Raw genomic sequence first — 23,244 nt, 5'->3', positions numbered from 1 at the left:
AATCCAAGCCATTTCTGGCTTGGTCTCTCCTAGCCCTGAACCCTGGTAAGGTAAGGGACTGCCTCTTCTTAAACTCTAGCCACTCACCTCCTGCCCTGTACAGCAGCACTCCTCCTCAGTGGCTGTGCTAGTTCACTGGGGCTGAAGCAGATGCCTGGGGTCTTTAATAATAATAATAATAATAATAATAATAATAATAATAATAATAATAATAATAATAATAGTAGTAGTAGTAGTAGTAATAAAATAATAATAATAATAATAATAGTAATAATAATAATAATAATAAACCTTTATTGTCAAAGTACAACATGTGTACATTGAGATTAGCTGAGCCTCCCCCCCCCCTGCTCTCTCCCCCCAACACACAGTGACAACAAACCCTCCATCCTACCACACCATGTGAACCAACTACACCACACACCGGCCTCCCAACTCAATTCTGCATAAGATTATGTCCCATTTAAAAGCCTAACAGCCCACGGATAAAAGCTATTTTTCAGCCTGTTGGTACGGCTGGCTATAATCCTATATCTCCTACCGGATGGTAGGAGAGTAAAGAGGTACCGACCAGGGTGTGAGTCATCCCTGAGAATCTTCCTCTTCCAAGAGCTGGTTGCCACCACACCTGGGTGTGAAGTACGTGAGGCAGTTGCTGGCTGTGCCAGGCTGCTTTCTTAAGGAAAGCTTCTGAGGCCTTACAAGAACTGTTTGCCTGTCATTTTCCAAATAACGCACCTTGTTCTCCAACGCTTTGGAAAGCCTTTGGAAAACTGATGAAGCCTTCTGAAGCATCACAGGAACAGAGCACGCTATTTGAAATGGTGTGAGGGCCTTGGTGTGACTAGTCGTTGCCTTGTATAAGACTAGATGTGCCTTGTTGGCGGGGTGGAAGACGGCTAAGGTCAGCTAGGTACAATAAAGCCTGTGGAGTATAGGATGGTGAAGGCTTTGTGCTGTGCTGGCTGGTTGCAGCACAGGGCTTGAGCTGACACTGTTCAGCAGCACTGGGACTGAAGTAGAGGCCCAAGGACAAAGGCAGCCGGCTGAGTCTGCTGAAGGCCCCAGCTTCTACTTCAACTCAGCTCTGCTGCTAAGGAGTGCTGTTATGCAGGGCAGGCAAAAATGCAGAGGTGTGAGGGAGATACAATAGGCAGGTGGGGGGAATTGAAGTGCTCCTGCTGCTGTGTGTGAATCAGCTACCAAGCTCCCAAATTTTAATAATGTGATTGCAGAGGTGCTGCAATTGCAATGGCTGCAATTTTGGGGATTAGGCATAAGTATCATTTGTTCAGCTGTGCTGTAATTTTGAACAGTTGCTGAATGAATGCTCATAAGTTAACTCAAAGACTACCTGTAGATCTTTCTTGGTGCAGTATCGTAGCAGGTGTTTCTTCCTTGTGGAAAATCTACCAGACTAATTTCCACCTCCAAAAAAATGCTGAAAAAGTTTAAAGTTTTCAGTTATTGCTCTGACTTTCATTTTTATACTCATTTAAATAAATGAATACAATTTAAATAAATGAAAGTACCACAGTTACTGAAAACAAGCAATCCTGGAGGGAATATGAGAATTTCTTCTTTGCGCATTGCTTGACGCTATTTATATTATTTCATCATGAAATCCAGTATTATGTAGATAACTATTCCCAATAGTGGAATTTTTTAGTGATAATGATCATTTAGATTAATTTCACTATTCAATGATATATAGTTTAAGTCCCGTAATATATAATAAATAAGGCAATTTGCATTGGTTGAATAGCCACTGAAAATACAAAGAAATTTCAATTTTTCTATTGTTTATCATATCTTTTGTGAACCAAAATAGTACAACCAAAAATAATAAATTTTACATGATATAGCTGTTTAGAGAAAGGAGGACACCTGAGTATTCTGGAATGTAGAATGAGTAGCGCTGGCTTGATCCACTTAGATTTGGCCCCATTTGTCTTTGGGGAGGCGATAATATAGGCCAGCTGCACAACAGAGCATGGCACAGAGGCAGAGAAGAAAAGCACTGGTCATGAAGAGGCGCTGGCTGCAAAGGGCACGGTCTGCCTGAGAGTAGAAGAAATGATAGTGAATCATCTTCCCTCTATATATTGTGGAGCAAACCAGTTTTAGCATTCAGATATAGCCCAAACCACCACTGCCCATATCTACCTACCTACCTGATCTAGCATGCTGGATAGGGCAGGGTTAGTTTGATAACGTGACTGATAGCAAATCCCTGGCATTTCCAAAGTCATGCTTTGTTCCCCTATTACACATTTTGGTGGCTTTCTGGGAACAAAATGGAATATTACATTAATGGGTTAAGAAATGTTTGTAACAATGCCCCTTCCTGTTAGCTCACCTGGTCTTGGGGAGAAGGGATGAAGGTGCAGTGATCCTAAGACAATTCTCACGGGATAATGAATTTCTGACAACAGCTAAGAGATGAATTGATTTCTGGGCATCTGGACCTGTGGATGGAGTTAGTGGAAGAAAATGTCAAGAGAAGGTGAGCAAGGAGTCAGAATTCTTGAGATGTTTGATGATCACTCACCTCTGAGACCCAATTTTGTCCCACTGATGGTCAGACCTAAATGTGCATCGTTGGGAAGATCTGTGCCATTGTGGAGATCAAAGGTCAAGCCAACCATGATGGATACAGTTGTAAGAGGTTCAGCAGTTGATGGAGGTGATGTGACATTTCCCTGAATCTTATTTGTGATACAGAACATTAAATGTGCAAGAGATTTCAGCAGAGAATCCCAGTCCTTAGATATAAGGAAAAAAGGAATGAGTGTTGCTTCTATTCTCTTTTTTTTTGCTTTTTCCTTTAAAATATCTATTCAACTCCATATGACCTCACCTTTAAAATCCTTTAATTGTTATTCAGAATAGAGGTACATAATACAATGAGGATGTTTCTGGATTTCTGAATTGTAGATAGCAATAGCTATATGTGAATTTAAAATTTTGCAGTTTTGAGTTGTTTTTATTTTCTCTGCTCCAAGTGGTAGAACGAAATATTTGAATTTTAAAGGTTTCTTTTAGGGGAAAAAACTATTTTTTTTAAATTGTAAGCTGGAAGACAATGATAGAGAAATGGAATTGTAGTCAATCAGTCTGAAAACATCAGTACAACTATCCCTTCATTAGAGAATCAACCTGTACCTGGAAAACAGCAAGGGGAAAAAATAGTGTCTCCATTGCTGTCTTTTCCTTTATCCTTCCAAAGTTTTTTTTTCTAATGTCTTCACTTAATAATTGAAATCCAATTTCATCACATGTTTTGGCCTAAGTTTTTACTTAAATTTCTAATCTCCAGCTCACCTCTTTGACGTCAGGATTATGAATATCGTGTGACTGGATGTAAACAGCAAAACCAACAAAGGCAACCGCCAATGAAAGGAGGCAGAAGAAGAAGGAGACCAGAGGTGGATGTCGTTCCAGGCAGATACGCAGGGAGGCCAATAGGGAGCAGATGACCATGGTAAGCCCTAGAGGTGAGGGTAAGAAGGATGTAGTATCATCCTATCTCTAGAAACTAAAATGTTTCCGGAAGAGACTTCTAGAATAACCAGAAAAAAGGGACTGATAACATGAATATTTCATTTTTGTATGGTACTGTAGTTCAGCTTTTCTAATTTCAAAAGTTAAAATGTGAATGCAAAGAAATCTATTGATTTAATTTCATTATTGCTTAATTTACACTGGTGAAAATCTTTCTTGGTACTATACAAAAATGCAAAGGAAGTCTGCTTGATTAAGATTACATTTCTATTGTGCTTGCCATGAAACGGGAAGCTGATTTTTTTTATCGGTGCATTCAGATATGGGAATACTTAAAGAAAGATTCCTAATCTGCATTCTGGCGTTGCACGTTTCTGCCCACTGATTTTCAAAAAGTCTAATTCTCTCTATGAGAAGACATGTCTACTGAAGTTAAAAATAGCTAGTTTCTTCACCATGCCAACTGGATGAATCTGCTTGTAAGAGAATTTGTAATTTAACCTGGCATAATTTTGTGATACTTTCATATTCAAGACAGCATTTGATTATCTTATATTGTACCTGAAGTTAGCAGATTACAATAACATGAAATTGGAAAAAAAACAGCTGTAATAATGGAAGTAGAGAACGGGATAATCTGGCTAATGCTATAATTTCATCAAAATCACGTCCTGTTTTAGAACATGAAGGTACAAAACTTCATATCTGAAAATTCACTACAAAAGATATTCTATCAAACTCGTAGTAACATAAGTGCAGGAAATTAAACGTAATCTTCTCAGCCATCTATCATGGCTAATAGTAAACAGACAGGAAAGCAGAATACTTATGATTTTTTGTCCCAGTTTGGAGGAATGGTTGGTGAAATTGACAGATTTTGCTGGAATGGTTAAATTAACTAGATTAGAGAAAAGACATTATCTACACTGATTGCTGACTGGAAGCTCTTATGGACGTTTTGCACAAAAATGAACTTGTGACATAGTTTTGATGAGTTAGGCAGGATATATTATAGAAAGAACAGTAATATGGTAGTTTTAGAACAAGGTGGAGAATATTAGAAGCTACTTTATACTTCTTTTTCTTTTAATGTTTTTCTTGCACTTTTTCTTTGATTTTTTCTTTCTATTTGTTTTTGCTTTTATCTTATTTAAATGTATGTACGTGTATATTATATATATATATATATATGTTTTTTCTCTTGGCTCCATCTTATGGGTTGCCAACCAGCAAGTAAAATAATCAGTGCATAAAAAACATGTTAAAAGTGAGAGACTATTTGACAGCTGAGAATTGGAGACCATCAGCCTCCTCTAATAGACATGGGGAATAATAGTTTCCAAAAGCACTGCATAAGAGAAAAGGAGGCAAGTGGCAGGGCTGGCGCTCACCCCTCTATAATGCAGCCAAAGCTTTTCTTGGTGGCCCTCTGGCAGCCTCTCTGTTCTGATGGACTAGGCTTCAAGTGATGTCAGCCACAGTTACCTTCCAGTGGCTTGGACAAACACCCAGGTGACACTAATAGCAGTATCTCTCCAGAACAAGGAGGACCAGGACTAAACAATGGCAATTTTCCAATGACCAGTAATGTTACAGAAACTAAAAAAAATACTCAGGCTACAGCAAGGAGCAGGCCTTAGAAGTCCCCTTTCTCTCTATTGTTAGCCTGTTAATAGAACAGGGTGTACTACTTTAGACTGTGGTGAAATTCTCTGAGCATAAGAATCAAAATGGATACTTTCAAAACAGAACAAAAACAAATGAACATTTTTATAGTATGAAATATGCAGTTAGCATCCTCATTTAACCAAGACTCAGAAAAATTAATAGCAATAGGAAGGCTCCACTATAACATATTCAATAATAAGTAAGGCTCAAGTTCTACGTATCTAGTGTCTTAGATGATGTAACTTAATTTCCTTTTCTTTGTAATAAAGCTGCATGCTTTAATTCTGTGAGAATCTCATCTTTTTGGTTGTGAACTGCTCTAAGGGACTTAACCTGTATATGTTGAGGGATGGAGCTATGACCTAGCCTAGGCAAGCCTAACAATGGTGGCTCAGGATCCTGAGAAACAATAGGCTCCTGCTGACACTAGTCCACCCATATAGAACGTGGAAAATCAAGCCCTGCTGAACCTTAATTGGAAGTCCCCAGAGCTGAAATATAGGAAATACTGGATCAGCCTAGGGGCAAAGAAGCCATTCCAGAGGAAAAGGGAAAAAAGAAGAACCAGTTATCCTAACTTTCAGAAACTCATCTAGGATATCCTACTCTTCTAAAATGCCCCTCAAATTGGTAACACTGCTTTACTTGGGGTAGGGGTAGGATGACTCCAAATGTTGCAAACCTGGAAATTGCATGCAAGGACAGATGGGTTTTTACAAACTTCTGTATTCAGTTGGGCTCTGTGCTAGAAAAAGAAATCTCCATCTACAGAAATAAAGAGAAGCAGCTCAGAATGAAGAAAATAACTCATTGGACATTTGCTCCATAGAGCATGTCGCTGCACATGCGAGTTTTCCCAGCATGTCTTTCATTGTCTACAGCGACAAAAACCTAGAAAGCCATCTAGAATCTTGGAATCTGAACATGCCCCAATCTTTTGGAACTGAGACATTGGTTGAAATCAACATGAGATGATTGTCTAGCCCAGGGGTAGGCAACCTCGGCTCTTTTATGACTCATGGACTTCAACTCCCAGAATTCCTGAGCCAGCCAAGCTGGCTCAGGAATTCTGGGAGTTGAAGTCCATGAGTCATAAAAGAGCCGAGGTTGCCTACCCCTGGTCTAGCCTCAATGAGTCTGTTGCCCTATTTACACATCTTAAATAATTTGTCCTTTTTGAAGTTGTTCATACTTTTTAAGAGTGAAGAACCAGTTCTAGTTTAAAATGTTCACTTTTGGACTTGCTTTCTGTCCCAGAGTACAGTACTGTATTTATGAAAGTTCTTTGGGCAACACCTCAGGATTCAGATTTGTTTACATTAATTCATCTGAGTGATCTCATCAAATCTCCTATGGAAAGAACAGTGAATAGTGTCACTTTAATGCCTACAGGAATGGAGTTTCATGATTAGTTTCACCAAAAAAAATCACTCATACCCTTGAAATATATTCTGCTACAGGAAATTACCACCAACATGAGAGAAAATATTCCTCATGTGTACATCTTGTGATAAACACCTCAATACCCAGAAGGCCAACTCTTATGACACCGGCAAGATAAGAGTTGCAGTTTTGGATTCAATCCCATGACCTTGGCTCTATCTCAGACCACGATGTCAAGTAAAGATCAATTGTTGCATTAATGGCTTAGCCCAGTCAATCTGGTGAGAGCCAGCCAAACATGATGCAGGAATTATAATCCCATCAAATTGTCACTGCCTATCAACACTAAAGTTGAGGATAATATTACTGGCTGTGAAAGCCCTTTTATATCAGTTTAGTTGGTGGCAAATATTGGTGCAAATAGATAATATGACAAACAGTGTTTGTATAAACAATCTGGGTGGAACCAGATCATGGGGTATTTACAAAAAACCAAAGAACTGATGACATAAGTGAATATATGCTTATTCATATCAACAGGGGTACATAAATGGATCACTGAATACCACAGTTAATAGCAAAATGTTTCAGGACAAATGGGTCCAGCTATAGATTTCAGAAGACTGCAAAAAACTTGGGGATTTACCTTTGATCAACCTATTTTTAAGAGCCTATAACCACCAAGTGAGGTAATTCTTTTCAAGACCACAGAACAAAGGGGAATGATGCCCTGGTGTCACCATAGCTGGCTCTATACATTCCCTTTGAATACCAGTGCTATCCAGAACAGTAACAAAGATATTCAAGCTGTGGGTGATTTTAATCTCTCCATTCTGCCCTAGCACACCATGGCTCCTTGCCCTGGTAAGGATGTTGAGGATGTCCTGAAATAGACAACCTCATCTCTTAAAGTCCAGTTCTTCACTGGAGTCACATAGGTTACAACTTTACAAATTCCAACCTGAAACATGAACAAGGATTTTTTAAGTTCTGACTCTCTTAACTTACAACTTTGAGACTGGGAAAGTGAATGAGAACATCTGTGCCTGGGAGTGAAAATCTTGGCCTTTTGGACACCAAATATCACTGATTTATTTTATGATTTGATGTGCTTTTGATTATGTGAAAAACCAGCAACAAAGAATCTGCAACTATTGGGACTCTTTTCAGAGGGCCTGGATAGAGTTCTAGGCAACTAATAGATTACATAGATGGCAGTCTGGGACTCAGTCCTTTTAAGTAGGTGAGGGACATCTTTATCTACCATTCTCAGGTGCGCTGCTTCCTCAAAGTCGCAGCCTCCTCTCATCCCAATCCATGTGACTTGGCACTGAATCTTCAAGCTCTAATGACTGATTGCTTTGACTCCATTAGGCCAGCGGTCCCCAACCTTTCTGGCTCTGTGGACCAGCAGCAGTGCAGAAGGGGAGAGAATAGCTTTGCATGTGCACAAGCCACTTGCACAAGTGCAGTTTCGTGTGCTTGCCTGCCATTTGCACAACCAGGTTCCCAATGGGCTATGGCCCGAGGATTAGTGATCCCTGCAGTAGGCAATCCCCTATTAACATATTGTGCGTCTTTGATAGGACCAGCTTGGCTAGAAGGGTCATGAACTTAAGTATTTTAAACCTCTTGTATATTTCATTATGGCACAGTGATGCTAAGACCAGACCCTGCTTTATGCCCAAGATCACTCCCAATTCTACCAAGTGCAAAATTATTCTACCTGTAATCTGGCCAGTGCTGTACAGAGCTTTAAAGGGGATGACCAGCACTTGGAATTGCATCTGGAAACATATTAGAAGCCAATGCAGCTTCACTGCAATGGTGTTACACAAGGAAACTTTTTACAGCATCAAAATTGTGTGTGATACTACAATCTGTATCAGTTGAGGCTTCCCAGTGTTGTTCAAGGGCAGTTCCTTGTAGAACATGTTGTAATTATTCAATTGGGAAGTGACAAAGAAATGACTGACAGTTGAGCAGATATCTTATATAATAACTCAATAAATTATTCATTCTCATATTTTTTTATTTTGATGTAAAAAATCAGCTACTCTGGTATACATCTGTGTAATAATGTCTCGTTATATAATGAGGCTGGGCACACATTGAAATTACTTGGGCAAAAAGTGTCTGTTCTAGAGAGGGTTCTTTTCAAAATAGGAACAGTATGCAGCCCTGATCTGGCAAGCTCTCTTAGTAAGTCCAGCTTCTGACAGTGGCACCCTTGGCCTGGCTGAAGCATTCTGGGTATCAGCAGCTGTAGGACTCTCTAATGGCTCTAGCAACTCATCCCCTTTGATCTCACAAATATTGTGTAAGATGCAGCATGTAGCTATGACCACAGGAATGAGCTTCTCTCTCACATCCAGTCTCATTTGCAAACATCTCCAGCGAGCTCTCAAGACTCCAAAAGCTCTCTCCACACACGTTCGGCATTTGGCAAGCCTATCGTTGAACTTTTCTTGAGCTTCAGTTTTTGGTGCTGGATATGGTTTCATTAGCCAGGGGCGAAGTGGGTAGGCATGATCTCCAATGACAACAGGTGCCATTGAAACCCCTTCTACAACTGTTGGAGTCTGTGGGCCAAATGTGCCTTCATCCATGCTGTTGAAAAAAGGAGAGTTATGCAAGATGCGGGAATCATGAGATCTCTCTGGAAACCCAACATAAATGTCAGTAAAGCGAGATTTGCTATCCACTAGAGCCTGCAACACCATTGAGTAGAAGCCTTTGCAATTAATGTAGGAATCAGCAGAGAAGGGAGGGCAGAGGATGGAGATGTGGATTGCATCAACTGCACCAAGGCAGTTGGGAAATCCCATCTCCTTGAAGCCTTCCATAATATCTTGTGGATCACCCAACAAAATTGTTTGGGCCAGGAGCCGACTATTTATTTCTTCACAGACTTCTTCAAAGATTGAGCAGGCTGATGAAATTCCCACTCCAAAAAGCTCCGAGACGGTCTTGTAACTGTCATGATGCGCGAGTTTCCAAATGGTCATGGCCACCCTTTTCTCCACAGGAATGTGTGACCTCATGCCAGTGTCTCGACGCTGTAAGGCAGGACGCAACTCCTCAGCGATATACATCAGTGTGGAGCGTGACATTCTGAATAAAGAGATCCAACACTTATCATCCTGTTCCGAAGAGATCATTCGCTCCCACCATTCGCTACATCTGGGGAGCATCCAGTGTGATCGCTCCGACAGGGCCATCAGCTCGTGCTCATAATGCAGTGCCGGTGAAGATGAGTACACCATAGTAACCACAGACACTATAGCATTGCGATGAAGCCGCAGCAAGGCTCTCTTACGACGGACACTAGCCGAGAGAATGCGCCTCAGCACTGCAGCTGACCGTCGAAAGCGTCTGCGCTGAAGAATCCTCGCTATGGCAAATATCACCGTGCGCCTGTTCAGCATCCATTGTTGCACTAGCAACTGAGAAGTTTGAACACAAGCAGCAACAAGAGCCAAGCACTCTTGCTCCATTTGTCCAGCTGGTTTTAACAGTAACAGCAGGTCCAGGAGATGATACCGGTACGCTGTGACAGAAAACCTTTCCACCCTGGTCAAGGCAGAGATGACATCACCAATCAGGGATCACTCATAAGCACTCCATTTGGATGGGCACTGTTGAATTTAAGGGTAATACATTGTAATTGGCTCTAGTTCACTTAAGAATCATATTTATAATCCAAGTGTGAAGGTCTTTTAAAAAATACAAAGTAGGAAATAGTTTCGCCAAGTTCAGCCATATTTCACATTCTCCATTTAAAAATGTTTTAAACTTTCAGAGAGTCAGGTATGGCTTTTCCATAAATATTTCTCTTTCGTACAAATATTATTTCAGCTGACCAGCTCTCAGTCAAACATACTATATTCTCCACGCTAAGCCATGATTGAGCTAGCATGGCTGAATCCATGACATCTAACAAACAACTGCAATAATACAGCCTCTCTACAAGTTCTAGGCCTGCCAAACCCAGTAAGGGGAACACACTCATTAAATATATTATGGCTACATAATGGTACTTAATAGCGCATCCCATCTGAACTTAGCAATATAAAATGCTATATTCTAGAATGAAAGGATAGAGAACATGGGGACAGATCAAGCAGTTTAAATCAATACTGCAGAGGTAGTGCTTGATTTACGACCACAGTTGGAACCAGAATTTCCGCTGTTAGGCAAGGCACTTGATAAAGTGAGTCGTGCCTGATTTTATGACCTTTTTTTGGCCAAAGTTGTTAAGCAAATCATTGTTAGATGAAGCAGGTGGTTGTAAATGATATGGCTTTCCCCATTGACTTTGCTTGCAGAAAGCTGGCTGGGAAGGTAGCAAATGGTGATCACTTGATCCCTAGATCCTACGAATGTTGTAAACACATGCCGGTCACTAAGCACCTGAATTTTGATCATCTGACTGTAGGGTGCCATAATGGTCATAAGCGCAAGGACCAGTTGTAAGTCACTTTTTTCAATATTTTTGTAACTATTGTAATATTGTTGCTAACAAATGGCTGTAAGTTGAGGACTACCTGTAAGCAATTTATCATTCTAGAACTACATGCCCTACAATCTTCAAAGATCTCTTAAAACATATCTAACCCCAGCCCACCAGGGTGGGTGGAAAAGGGATACCCCACTCCCACTGTGGCAGCCCTTAAGGAAACATAGCAAATGGGACCAATGCAGCTTTGAACAAGCAAGGTTGTAGTCTTGATTGAAATGTTAAGGACATAAAATTTAGTTATGTGACTTGTTAGCATTTTCCTATCTTTGCTGCATATAAATGCCCATCATGGATGCTGTAACATCCAGGTGGCATAAACTGAACAGCACATACCTTCTTGTATAGTTCTTTCAGACATACAAGCAACTTATTATAGGAATCTTCAGAATTGTAATCTAATTAGTAAAGGCACTGAGGCCGAGAGCAAGTGGCTTGCAAAAAATAATCTAGTACAGGCAAAATCAAAGAACCTGCTTTATAGTTTCATCTCTGAAGATGTCCCCTACACCAATTGTCTTGTTATATAACTTTTTGGTATAAAGGATTTTTTTTAAAGATAAAAGCTAACACTGTACAATAATATAAAGTGAGAAAATTTAAAAAGGAAATCAAGGAGAAAATTAAAAGTCCAAGGAAAAAAAGTAAAATATAAAAAAGAAACAAGTAGCTTCCGATCTTCTTTACAGCAGTTATAATTAGAAATTTAGCTCTCATTCTAGAATTGCAACATATCTCTTTTTGTAATCTGTTTTTTGTAAACTATTTTATCAAAGCCATAAATCTTAAGTTTATTTTTTTTACTTCCCGCAAAACGTCTGTAAAGGGTTTCCAGTTAGCAATAAACACAGATATTGTCTTTTTTTTCTCCTCAAAGAAGTCAATTTAGCCATCTCAGCAAGTTCTGAGACCTCTTCACCAACCATTCCTGCATTGTGGATAGTGTCAACTGTGCCACCTTGGTTGCAGGTTAGATGAGCTTTTCCAACATTATAATTGGTGCAGAGGCTTCTAACCTCCTGAGTTTTTTCCCCTGTAGCCTATTATGCTCAAAAGTAAAAGACATTGTTAGAGCCTATCCTGCCTTGCTCTCTTGTCATCTGCAATCCACAACAGCTCAATAATTTAATGGGCTGTCAAAGCCCAAATCCTCCCACTGCAGGCTGCTGCTCTCTTCCCTGTCATTGTCCTGGCCTGCTGCTTTGTTTTGTGTGCACTGGCTGTGCTGGCATGTAATGACCATAGAGGCTTACGGAGGGAACGTTGCACGGATGCTGTCGTTCGTCTATATGCTGTTTAGCACCAGGGAGGTACACAGAAACAACTGCCCTGGGATGCAAGAGAATAAATAGATTAGAGATAGTAGATATTTGGTTTTTAACCATCCATTTTTATTATTGCATTATTATAATTGGATTAATAATAGTTTTAAACATTCAATACCTGTTGCGTTTTTGCATGTGTATGAATGTAGCCAGGATATTTTATGTAATATGGCTGTATTCATTTGAGTTTGAGACCCCCTATTCTGATGCTTTCCAGCTAGAAAAAAGAGAAAACAACTCTATTGGGTTTGCAGAAATGCTGTTAACAGGGATTGCAAAAGGGGGCAAAACTCGCTTAACCGTCTTGCTTAGTAACAGAAATTTGGGTTTAATTGTGGTCATAAGTCAAGGACTACCTAGTATTTTTTTTAGCATTCTTAACACTTTTTTTTCTTAAATTTGAAACTGACAAGCCATAGTTTATCTAACCAAGACACAGATCACAACAGTTGTATAATCTTTGGGGAGCATTGTTATTTATTTTATCCACTTTTCTTGTCATATCTTATTAAAACAAGTTGAAGCATGTAAGACAGTTTAAAAAATGTTTTGATAATAAAGAGATGAAGTCACCTGCGTTTTCTTTAAATGATCTCTAGAGGCAGTGTATGTTTTAATACTAAAGCCAAGTGGGCGTATTAAATGGAAAAGATACAGTTCCTAAAGAAATATATTTGCTTATAGCCATGAAGAGCTACAGGTAACTTATTTTCCCCAATATTAATAGAACAACAGTCAGCTACATTGCTGTATCTTGACAAAGTGTACTTTCCTTCCCCCACTTCTGGACTCTACCTCAGCCTGAAAATGTGTAGACCGTTACTTCCCCCATCAATCCAAAAATACATCTTACAAGTCTTTTAAGGATTATTTATGGCCAACTTGTTTCCTGGTATCTACCAATCTTGTGTAACTCACTGGAATCATTCAGAAAGGCTATTAAAAATGAAGCCAAGTCTTGTGCCGTTAGCTCAACATGATGTAATAAGATGGAGAGTTTGTTGTCACTGTGATTTGGGGGTGGGGGCAGGAAGGGAGGCTCAGCCAATCTCAATGTATACATGGTTTTACTTTGACAATAAAGGTTCATTCTATGTTCTCTGGGGAAAAGGCTGTGAGCTTGTGTAAACTAATACGTGTGTGTGCGTGTGCGCGCCAGTGAGATCTACACTCTGTGCCTGAGATGAAGGACAGCCAGAGTGAGGAAAATTGCCTCATAATGATGATGATGATAACTTTATTGTCACTTTGAATGTACACCAATCGGCATACATCAAAATGAAATTTCGTTGCATACAGCTCGCAAAGGGTCACCACCTCCGATATATACTCCTTGTTCGTGGCCCGCTCAAATTTCACATTGTCCATTTTAGTCTCTAGGGAGTGAACGATGGCAAACAGGACAGATGGAAATGGGGCTCCATGTGGATTAGCCCTCAAATTCGCTTGTATTCTGACAACCGCAGAATAATCAGCGACATTGATCCTGAGATGGAAAGCTAGAATTGGTGGTGAGACGTGGCTTATATTCAGTTTAAAAATGTAGAGCTGATTATGAACCTGCAAGGTAAACAGTGTATGTGAGAGAGAAGGGGGGGGGGGAAGCCATTATGTTGCCCCCACTCCCAAACCCTATTCATATCAGACTCCTGTCCATTTACGTATGTGTGGGTGTACAGTGGTGGAAGGAAGGAACAAACAATTGTAAAGTTGTAAATTCTAAAAATCAGGGAAAAATATATTTTTTTCCACGCCTCACGAAACTGCCTGCGATGCAGCCACAGTCTGGATGCGGAAAAAAACTTGTGTTACAAGTGCGTATTGTTATTTGGTTCTTACATGCAAGTTTCTTAACACCCCCACATGTAATCATTTCCCCCCAATGCAGGGGTCTTCAAACTTGGCCCTTTTATGACTTGTGGACTTCAACTCCCAGAAGTCCTCAGCCAGGCATGCTGGCTGAGGACTTCTGGGAGTTGAAGTCCACAAGTCATAAAAGGGCCAACTTTGAAGACCCCTGCCCTAATGCGTAAGTTTTCCTCATTGGGGCCCAGTGAAGGCCACGCGACTCTTTTATTTTCCGAAGAAGCCTCCGAGGGAGACTTACTGAGAAATAAATGCCCGACCTAAAGCCCTGCAGTAAATTCATGGGGAATCTGAGCCTTCCCGGCCCTCTCGCCTAACCTTAATGGCAAGATTTAGGCACGGGCGGTAAATTCCTGCAGTTGGGAGCCCATCCCGTCTGAAAGCCTATCCCGATACTACCGCTCGAAAGCTTCCGCCAAGCACCCGCAACCCTGAGCAGCTGCTCCGCTCAAATCGACGATGGGCTGTCTCGGTCTACGGCAGCTTAAAGCTACACCCCAAAGAACTTGCAGCTAGGGCTTAGCAAACCGAGAAATCCGAATAAAAGTCCTGCTGTCGGAAAAAAAAAAACCGCTGGCGGGAGGAGAACGAGCAGGAAGGCCTACACAGCCTCAAAGCCACGGCCTCCTCTTACCTCCGTCCCCTTTCCTTCTCGCCTTCCCTTCCAAACCGCAGCCGAGGCACCTTCCCGCTTTGCGAAAGGGCCGCCAACGTTCGAGGACGCTACTGTCCCTTTAAGAGGAAGCTGCGCCGCCGATTCCTTTTCCTTTGGCGGGGGCCGGGGGTAGGCAACCTCGGCTCTTTTATGACTCATGGACTTCAAGTCCCAGAATTCCTGAGTCAGCGTAGCTGACTCAGGAATTCTGGGACTTGAAGTCCATGAGTCATAAAAGAGCCGAGGTTGCCTTACCCCTGGGCGGGGCAACCCTATTAGATACTTTCGAGCGCGGGCGAAGATGACGCTTTCCCGCGCGCCGCCGTCGCTCGTTGTCGTCATCGTCCGAGTGAAGTCGCTTTGAAGTGACGCAGGCACAGGCCCGGCGCTTACAATTCTCTCTCTCTCCCCTTGGAAACGCTGCCCCCTTTCTCAGATACGTGGATGTTCACGCCCCACTCCGGAACAGGTTCTCGGGAGCTCGTATCTTCCTCTCTCTCTCTCTCTCTCTCCCCCCTCCCCCAGTGGAGCACTGTCTCTTTCGAGAGCCATTTTGACTGAGGGTTATCGTGCGCATTTGAGGGAGTTCAGGCTGAGCAGGAAAAAAAATAAGTTTTGAGGTAACCGTTAGAAGTTCATTTTAGCCGTCCGTTTTCTGCTGTGTTATTTTTTCCTCGAGCGAGCAGTCCTTTCCAGCAGGCCACAGCCTTTTCCTCTTAGAAAAGAGGAAATTTGGGAAATTTGAGGAGTTACTACTTATTCAGTGGCTGCTACTTGGTTACTTGGGAGAGTTAAGATAATCTCATTTTTAAGCGAGAGCAAGATCCTGCTAATTCTTATAAGTATAGTAGTAACACTTAAAATACAACAACCACCACCACCAAGGCTCCATTTTACATTTAAGATGTTACAAATCACGTAGCTAATTAGATTAAATTGTAACCCCCATTCAATAGGGTCAAATGGTTGACTTTCAGTGGAGAAGCCTAAAAAGGCACCAGCCTGCTCTGCTGCACTAGGCTATTTTATTCTGGTAATTCAGATAAGGGACGCGGTGGCTCAGTGGGTTAGGACGCTGAGTTTATCGATCAGAAGGTCGGCGGTTTGGCGGGTCGAATCCCGAGTGCCGCGTAACAGAGTGAGCGCCTGTTACTCGTCCCAGCTTCTGCCAACCTAGCAGTTTGAAAGCACGTAAAAAAAATGCAAGGAGAAAAACAGGGACCACTACGGTGGGAAGGTAACAGCATTCCGTGCGCCTTTGGCATCTAGTCATGCCGGCCACATGACCACGGAGATGTCCTCGGACAAGCACTGGCTCTTCAGCTTTGAAACGGAGATGAGCACTGGCTCCTAGAGTCGGAAACGACTAGCACACATGTGCGGGGGAACCTTTACCTTTTACCTTAATTCAGATAAATGAAGGCAAGCAGCAGTAAAGGATTCCTTCCATATATCTTCCCAGCTTAGAACTAGATTCTATAATGCTCAGTAACCACTACAGCTTACTAAACATGTTAGAATCCTAAGAAAAAAGGACAGGCAAGGCCTTGCTTAACTTTCATCACAGTTAAGTGGTATTTGTATTGTGCCAGTTTGAATGACAGTGAAGCCAAATTAAGAAATTACACTTGCATTTTTTTTAGCTGCACATATCTCATTTACTAAAACTCCCAAGGTACTCTGAGGTTTCAAAAACTCGTGGAAAGTTTTCATCTCTCTCAAAATATCCCATTTGTGTCCCCTTTAGCTGTCATTTCCTTGTCCTGGTGGCAGGACACGAAAGTTCTGTGTTAAGAATTAAGACACTGTGATGGCAAGAGGAATGAATTTAAATAAATTCTTTTTTTGCCTTTATTTTCAGGGGAATCCAGAGAAATTAAAAACCATGTGAAGAAATTAAAAACCAGAGCATTGAGTCAGAGATAGAGATGGTGGGGAATGGGTGAGGCATGAGCCTCCCAGGACAATTTAGGCTAAAACAGCAAGGGAAAGGAGGTAGGCAGGTGGCGTAGCTTCCCCTGTCAAGATGCCCAGACTCTCCAATCTTCAAGAGGGTTGGGTGAGTTGCCTGGCCTCTCCCCATACACCCCCCCATATCTTAGCGGTGCTTCCCCTGGATATTTGTGGAATTAACCTTTCCCATCCAAGGTTTCCGAGTAGACCATCACTCTGCTAGGAGCTAGAAGAAAAAATAAAAATGGAAAATGTGGTGAAAAGTGTATCTTTAAGAGAGATGCTAGATGGGTAGCACGCAAACTTCCAGCTCTATGCTTCCTGCAGGATATACTCTTCCAAAATAAATAGATGCTTAAAAGATGCCATTTGTACATATCTGCTGCAATATATACAATTATCCCATACAAATAAGAACCTTGGGCGGAAAATTAGAACAACATTATTCTGCTGTTGCTCTCATCTGAGAGATCTGGTTTTGCTCGTGCTTGTACAAATTTATCAACCATTGGGCAGTTTTTAGACCTAGCATGTTATGTATTACTATAACAAAACAAACAAACAAAACAAAAAAAGACACACCCCCAGCATCATGCAAGTAGAATTAAATTCTGCTTCCTAGACACTCTCCTTCAGATACGCATTCCCTTCATTTGCTTCTGCAGAGGGAGAATGCATCGGGCTAACTTTTGAATCCAGGAGCATGATGACTAATGATACTGCTAAGTAGCTTCTCAAATGTTAACTGTCTCTAAAATTATCCAGATCATGAATGGGGATAGGAAGTATTTTATAGGTGTGATTCAGTATTTCAGTCTGGCAAAACACCTAGAATGAAATCAACACCAACTTGCAGTTATGGCTCAAAAGAACAGAATACATGTTCTCATGCATAACTGAGGCAATATGTTTTAAAAACTGATGAAGATATCTTTTTGCCAAACTGATGTGAGTGTTATTATTCTGAGATGACTATATGTTGTTGTGGAATAGGTAGATTTATTGGGAAATCATTGCCTCCCATGATATTCATGGTCAGCTCTGCCCAATTTTGTAAACTCTAAAACTGAGGCTCCCAGGATGGATCCCCAGCCAATAGGACCATGGTCAACCCAGCATATAAAAGGGTATTCATTAGGGGAAGGCTGTCTTTGATAAATAATATTCTCACAAATCTTGGAGCAGCACATCCTTTTCCTGATTCCTCCACACTCGTCCAATTTACTTTCCGCTTGCAAATCTTTACTTCAAGTCACTGTATCCCCCAGGAAACCTCGAACCACTAGAGCAGACATGTCAAATTTGTGACATCACGTGATGTCATGCAACATATCGGAGCTTTTTCGCCATCGCTGGCAAAGGGGTGGGCGTGGCTTCCTGATGACGCATCCGACCCTCGGGCCGGCAGTTTGACACCCCCTGCACTAGAGGGACTAGTCCCAAAATACAGTCCTTAACTTCAACTTCAACCAACTTTAGGAATATGAAAACACAGTCAAGGTCCCATATAATCCCCATTCAAGCTAAAAATAGCTGCCTATGCAGGCGTTACTAGTTTAGCTGCATCACCATCTCATAATGCAAATTCATCTGACTTAAGAATTTAAAGGAAAGTTCTTCCATTGCTTACCTTGATTATGTAGCTCCCATATATGGCTCCACTCTGTATCAGGAAAGAAGAAAAAAGATTAGAAGCTAAGCATTACTGTATTTTATTCCTAAATAATACGTACTATAAGTCTCTGACTGTCTTTATGTCAAACAAAAAGTTTCTAAATCTTAACATTGAGAAAAGCCGGGCCAGGTGTGCAGCAACCTCATGCCCATCTCCCTGCATTATTTAACACAAAACTCAGAACCCTGACTCAGTTAAAATTAAATGCTAGAACTTATAGTAATACTCAAATAATAGAAGTAAAATGCAAAGGGTTCTTAAGGAAACACAAAAGCTTCTTGCCGACTCCATTGAAATTTAATGAAGACACTTTTTTTCCTTAGCCTTTTAAGGAAATTGTTAAAGGGAATGAGACTCCTTTTGAAACTGTTAATTCAAAACCGATTCATAGGGTCAATGTATCCTTACCAGATAAAACATGAAAAATGAAGTTTAGGAAATACTGTAAGTTGATTTTTATTTATTACCCTTCTGGTTTTTTGTGGGCAAACAATATCCATGCCCCTTCCCTCTTCCACTAATTCCAATAGCTGGTTTCTGTGCTACTGAAATGTGACTGCTTCTTATAATTGAAAGTTGCTCAGTATATTCTGCTACCAATAGATTAATAGCCTCAAAACATGCAGACGTCCCCTTCTCTGGGCAGTACTGTACTCTTAAGGCTATCTTACCTTCAAAGTGATAATTTCTTGCAGCCTGCCAGTCACTGGCTTCCATGTTCTCCCAACATGCTCCAGCATCTGCATTTTCTGTCTCCTTGACTGGTGCTGTTCCACCACCCCCTCCATGCCCGGCTCCCGGCTCATTGATAAAGGAGAGGCCCCACTCATTTTGGAAGATGGCTCCCAGATGCTGCCGCCGACTGCTATCGGTTGGTGGGGGACTGCTGGGGGGTGGCGCCAAGACACAGTTGGGGAGGCTATTAGTGGTGCGGACCGCCGAGGCTGGAACATGGCAGGCTTTGCCTGGTTGATCCAAGTTCTCTTTCAGCTTGCTGGCATAAGAGATCTTGGGAATGATCCTGGCACTGCTGCTATCAACTGGGAAAGCGGGAAGGGGCCGAAAGAGTGACCATGTTTCCTTCTCGGATTCCTCAGTGGTTACACTGGAGGCATTAGATGCAACAGCGGGCTTCTCACTGGCTTTGATAGTGCTGACTCGTTCCAATTCGGGGGAAGACAATGGGGAGGGTGAGTCAGAATAGCCACGGCGTCGATGCTGCCATCGCCCATTGGAAAGACCCTCTGGAGCACAGTGGTGGCCATTAGTGCTAGGTCCCCATTCCTTGCGGTCTGAGGTGTTGCCTCGATACGTTTTGCGGTAGGCAGGACGGAAGGGCCGGCCATGATGGAAATTAGGAGGATAACGGCGGGTATGCTGGGGAGGTTCTCGCTCAGACAGCTGGAGATTGCGGATGTTAAGGCTGTTGGAAGGACTCAGGGGAACACTGGGCTCATCAGCTATCTCAGAACTTGCAGTATATCCATTTGACTCCCATGATCCTGAAGAAGGAAAGCAGATTTGAGATCTATGTCACTAACTGCACAATAAAATGTTTTTCCCCCTCTAAAGCATTTCACCGAAGGTCTTTTGAGAAAAAAACAACAACCTTTTCTACTTTCCCCCTGTAGCCTCCTTTCTTCTAATGCATTAGTATTAGAAGGTTCAATAATAGAAGGTGCTAAGTCATTTCAGGCTGGCATCTATATATTTGTACAGGGGATTTTGTTCCTAGACTATGCAACACCTCTTCAATTTTATGAATAAACAGGATGCTGAAATTCAACTTCCTATTGCCATTAAAGTTACTTCGCAAGCTGGAATGGGAGAATACCCAATGGCTAGGGCTCTTATTCATTAAAAAGCAATCCTTGAAGCTGCTAAATCTCCCAAGTAATATTGCAATTTCCAAGAAAAATAATGGTGTGGCCGTTGCAAAATAAAGAGAATTGAAGAAGGAATTTCTGTGCTATGATGTGGGGTTCAACAAATGTTTAAATCTAAAACAGATTTTACTCAGCAACTGTCTATTTTCCTTGTTATTTAGCTCTCAATAAGAAGATTCTAACCTAGACAACGTTTTTGGATTAACAGAATACAAATAGGCCAGTGAGCTATCTTCGCATTCTGGTCAGAAAAGCATCCTATTTCTCAGACCAAACAAGGACTCAGGATACAATTCTGGAGGAAGTTTGATAAAACCATCAAACAGGTTGATGGGGGAAGGAACTGTTTTTTCTTCCTTCGTACATGGTACAGAAGCAAGACAGAAAAAATGGGAGAAATGGAGTGACTCCTCTTATCAGTTCACTCACTTGATGCTTTTCCTAATCAGTAATGGCAACTGATCAAGTTGCTAAACACAAGGGTTTCATGTCAAAGCCCATGACATAAACCTATCTCTCAATCCCCGTCAAGGGATAAAAATTCCTTCACATCACAATCCTGAACACCTCCTCCAGCAAATTGAGAAACCATAAAATAAAACCAAGTGTCCAAAGATTCTAAACTTTTTACTCTAAACAAACCACTTTTTCCCATTAGTATAATGGAAGAGGAGGTTGATTTAAATGTCTTATACACCAAATCATTACATAAGCTGAAGTAGCAGACAACTGCACATTTTTCAATAGACAAGAAAGAATGCATCTAATACACACTTGATTTTTTTTTGAAGTATTTTCATGGCCCCTGCAGTAAAGCCATCTCCAGTCAAAAGATAACAGAGGTATAAAAAAAAACAAGGTGGGGGAAAACATCTCTGTTCAGTACAAAAAAATAGTGAATGAGAGGAAGGAGGCTTTGCTTTCCTTGGCATCAAAGCTAAGAAACCTTTACAGTCAGGTTTTAAGGCAATGACTCAAACAGAAGACACTAAACTTAAGCAATTGTGGGAGAAAGGATGACTTAGGAAGTTCAGAATTACTCAGCAATGAGACAGCCCCAGGCTTCTGTGGAAAGTTGGGGTGGGGGCAATTGATTATCTAGGGTAAGACTGTCTAGTATTGATTGAGTCTATTAAGAACAGCAATGCACGGCAGCTAGTTTGGAGGGATTACGCTCTGAAAGTAGTTTATTGTTAAGGCAACAGCAACAGCTAAAATATGGTCAGAGTAATTTCTTGGGCTTACAAGTTAGAGAACTCATGCAAAAATTTGGTGAAGGGTAGTGAAGCTAAAGGAAAAGTCCCTTTGGGTGCATAACTGAGAAACCTTTCAACAGTTTTAACGCCCAAACCAAATTGTGACCTTCTGGATGCCTAGGCACCTGGATTTTTGCAAGCCTCGTAACAGATTCAAACAACTTAGAACATAAAATACGGGAGGGAAGGCCAGTAGCTCAAGTTACCTGTTCGGATACGGTTGTTGAGATTATGGCATTTCTCCTTCTTTCCTCCCAGCAGACGCAGTTCTTCCTCTGGGTTGCGATTCTCATCCATGCCCAGTTCTTCTTTCTGCATGGCCTCTACCTAGGCTTCAATGTAGGTCAAGGAGGCGAAAGATACCGAACACCAGGGATCTGACCGAAGTCCAGCTCCAACCCCCCCTTTTTTTTAAAGAAAACACAAGCTTCCTGGTGATGATTCTTCTACACTGTTAAATAGTTCTCAAACTAACAAGATGAGGAACTACAAAAAAGCTACTCAAACTGTAGACGTTGCTCCAGTGAAATCCCCAGATTTCTTCGCCCGTGCCTCCAAATTTGCGATGCTTGCCGAGAGTAGCGCGCGAGACGGGCTATTTCGTATCGGTATCCCCGGCTCGTTCGTTATTCTTCACCGGGCCTTTTGCTTCAACGCCCTAAACTTTCCCCCCTGGTAAACGGCCCCATACAAACTCTTGTAGAAAGCTTACAAAACACACACACACACACACACACACGCAGACGGAGTGGATTCTGTCGTCCCTTCAAGCTCAGCGGCCTGAAAAAAAACTTCAAACTCTCCCTTCCGGCGTTACTCAGCACCGGCCTGCAATCCCTTCCCGGGAACCGTCCTCTCCGCAGCAACCGTAACAAAAGCTTTCTGGCCGCCTGAAAAATAAAAAAAAAAATGCCTCTTCCCTCTCCCGAGGCTTTGCCTTGCTTGCGCCCCACACCCAATGCGACTTCCTTTGCCCGGAGCTCTGCTGCCCTCTAGAGCAGCTCTCGGAAGCCCGGATCCAAGCCGCCTCCCCTGCTTTTTCACAGGGCCGGTGGATTTCCGTTACGGTCCGCCCGGGTCTTTCGGGTCTCTCTCGCCCCAGTTCTCGTCCGTGGGAGGCCCAGCTAACTCACCCACCCCACCCCAAGCCCGACCTCCGGCTCCCCCGAGAAGCTACCAGGAACCTCGACCTAAAAAAACTTAAAAAAAAAACACACAACGCTCCGCTCGAGGAAAGCTCCCCCCAACCGAAGCAGCGTCCTCGCTTTGCTCCGAGGCTCCTGCCGACCTTTCACCGGGCCCCGCAGCGCTCTCTAGGCTCTCCGCTCCCGCCCGTCGCTTCCTTTCCTCTAGGCCCAGGCGATTCCCCCCAAGCCCGCCCGGCACATTCAGCCAGCCAGCCAGCCCCCCGCCACGTGACCGGTTTCCCCCTTTGGCCTCCTCGGATCATGTGACCTCCAGCGCAGGGTGGCTTCCGGGGTGGGCCCTCCAGCGCACGGGCCGTCCGCGTCCCGTGATTCTCCGGCTGTCACGTGGCCGCAGGAGGGCGCGGCT

The 23,244-nt window shown here is 42.3% G+C and overlaps 2 protein-coding genes across 10 annotated transcripts; both read right to left on the bottom strand.

The window, feature by feature from the left end:
- Window positions 1-369: 369 nt before the first annotated feature.
- On the bottom strand, window positions 370-15,069 carry TMEM219 (transmembrane protein 219). 9 transcript variants are annotated; one of them, XM_083378481.1, is made up of 8 exons: window positions 14,900-15,040; window positions 12,518-12,616; window positions 12,328-12,403; window positions 3,325-3,491; window positions 2,552-2,765; window positions 2,360-2,468; window positions 2,175-2,286; window positions 370-2,061 (listed from the first exon to the last, which is right to left on the bottom strand). In XM_083378481.1, exons 4-8 carry the CDS (start codon window positions 3,481-3,483, stop codon window positions 1,933-1,935), a joined length of 723 nt encoding a protein of 240 aa, XP_083234607.1. In that variant the 5' UTR covers window positions 3,484-3,491; window positions 12,328-12,403; window positions 12,518-12,616; window positions 14,900-15,040; the 3' UTR covers window positions 370-1,932. The 9 variants fall into 9 exon arrangements, with proteins under 9 accessions (XP_083234607.1, XP_083234610.1, XP_083234606.1 ...); XM_083378484.1 differs by lacking the exon at window positions 12,328-12,403 and having other exon boundaries at window positions 370-2,057; window positions 14,900-15,047; XM_083378480.1 differs by lacking the exon at window positions 12,328-12,403 and having other exon boundaries at window positions 14,900-15,043.
- A 1,674-nt stretch (window positions 15,070-16,743) lies between these two features.
- Window positions 16,744-23,031, bottom strand: LOC310649039 (uncharacterized protein). The gene is made up of 4 exons (XM_083377288.1): window positions 21,897-23,031; window positions 19,220-20,050; window positions 18,504-18,536; window positions 16,744-17,099 (listed from the first exon to the last, which is right to left on the bottom strand). Exons 1-4 carry the CDS (start codon window positions 22,006-22,008, stop codon window positions 17,050-17,052), a joined length of 1,026 nt encoding a protein of 341 aa, XP_083233414.1. The 5' UTR covers window positions 22,009-23,031; the 3' UTR covers window positions 16,744-17,049.
- Between the last annotated feature and the right edge of the window lie 213 nt (window positions 23,032-23,244).

The sequence above is a fragment of the Vipera ursinii genome (genome assembly GCF_947247035.1).
Source record: "Vipera ursinii genome assembly, chromosome: Z".
Classification (NCBI taxonomy): Eukaryota; Metazoa; Chordata; class Lepidosauria; order Squamata; family Viperidae; genus Vipera; species Vipera ursinii.
The sequence above is the reverse complement of the archived record's forward strand: the minus strand, read 5'-3'. Positions and strand labels throughout refer to the sequence as shown.

Excerpts from the sequence above, each read along its gene's own strand:
- TMEM219 (XM_083378476.1), bottom strand. The coding sequence starts at position 10,052 with ATGGAGCAAGAGTGCTTGGCTCTTGTTGCTGCTTGTGTTCAAACTTCT.
- LOC310649039 (XM_083377288.1), bottom strand. The coding sequence starts at position 22,008 with ATGCAGAAAGAAGAACTGGGCATGGATGAGAATCGCAACCCAGAGGAA. Across the intron at positions 20,051-21,896 it reads CAACAACCGTATCCGAACAG|GATCATGGGAGTCAAATGGA; the intron begins GTAACTTGAGCT and ends TTCCTTCTTCAG. Across the intron at positions 17,100-18,503 it reads ATGGGAGCTACATAATCAAG|CTCCTAGCAGAGTGATGGTC; the intron begins GTAAGCAATGGA and ends TTTTTCTTCTAG.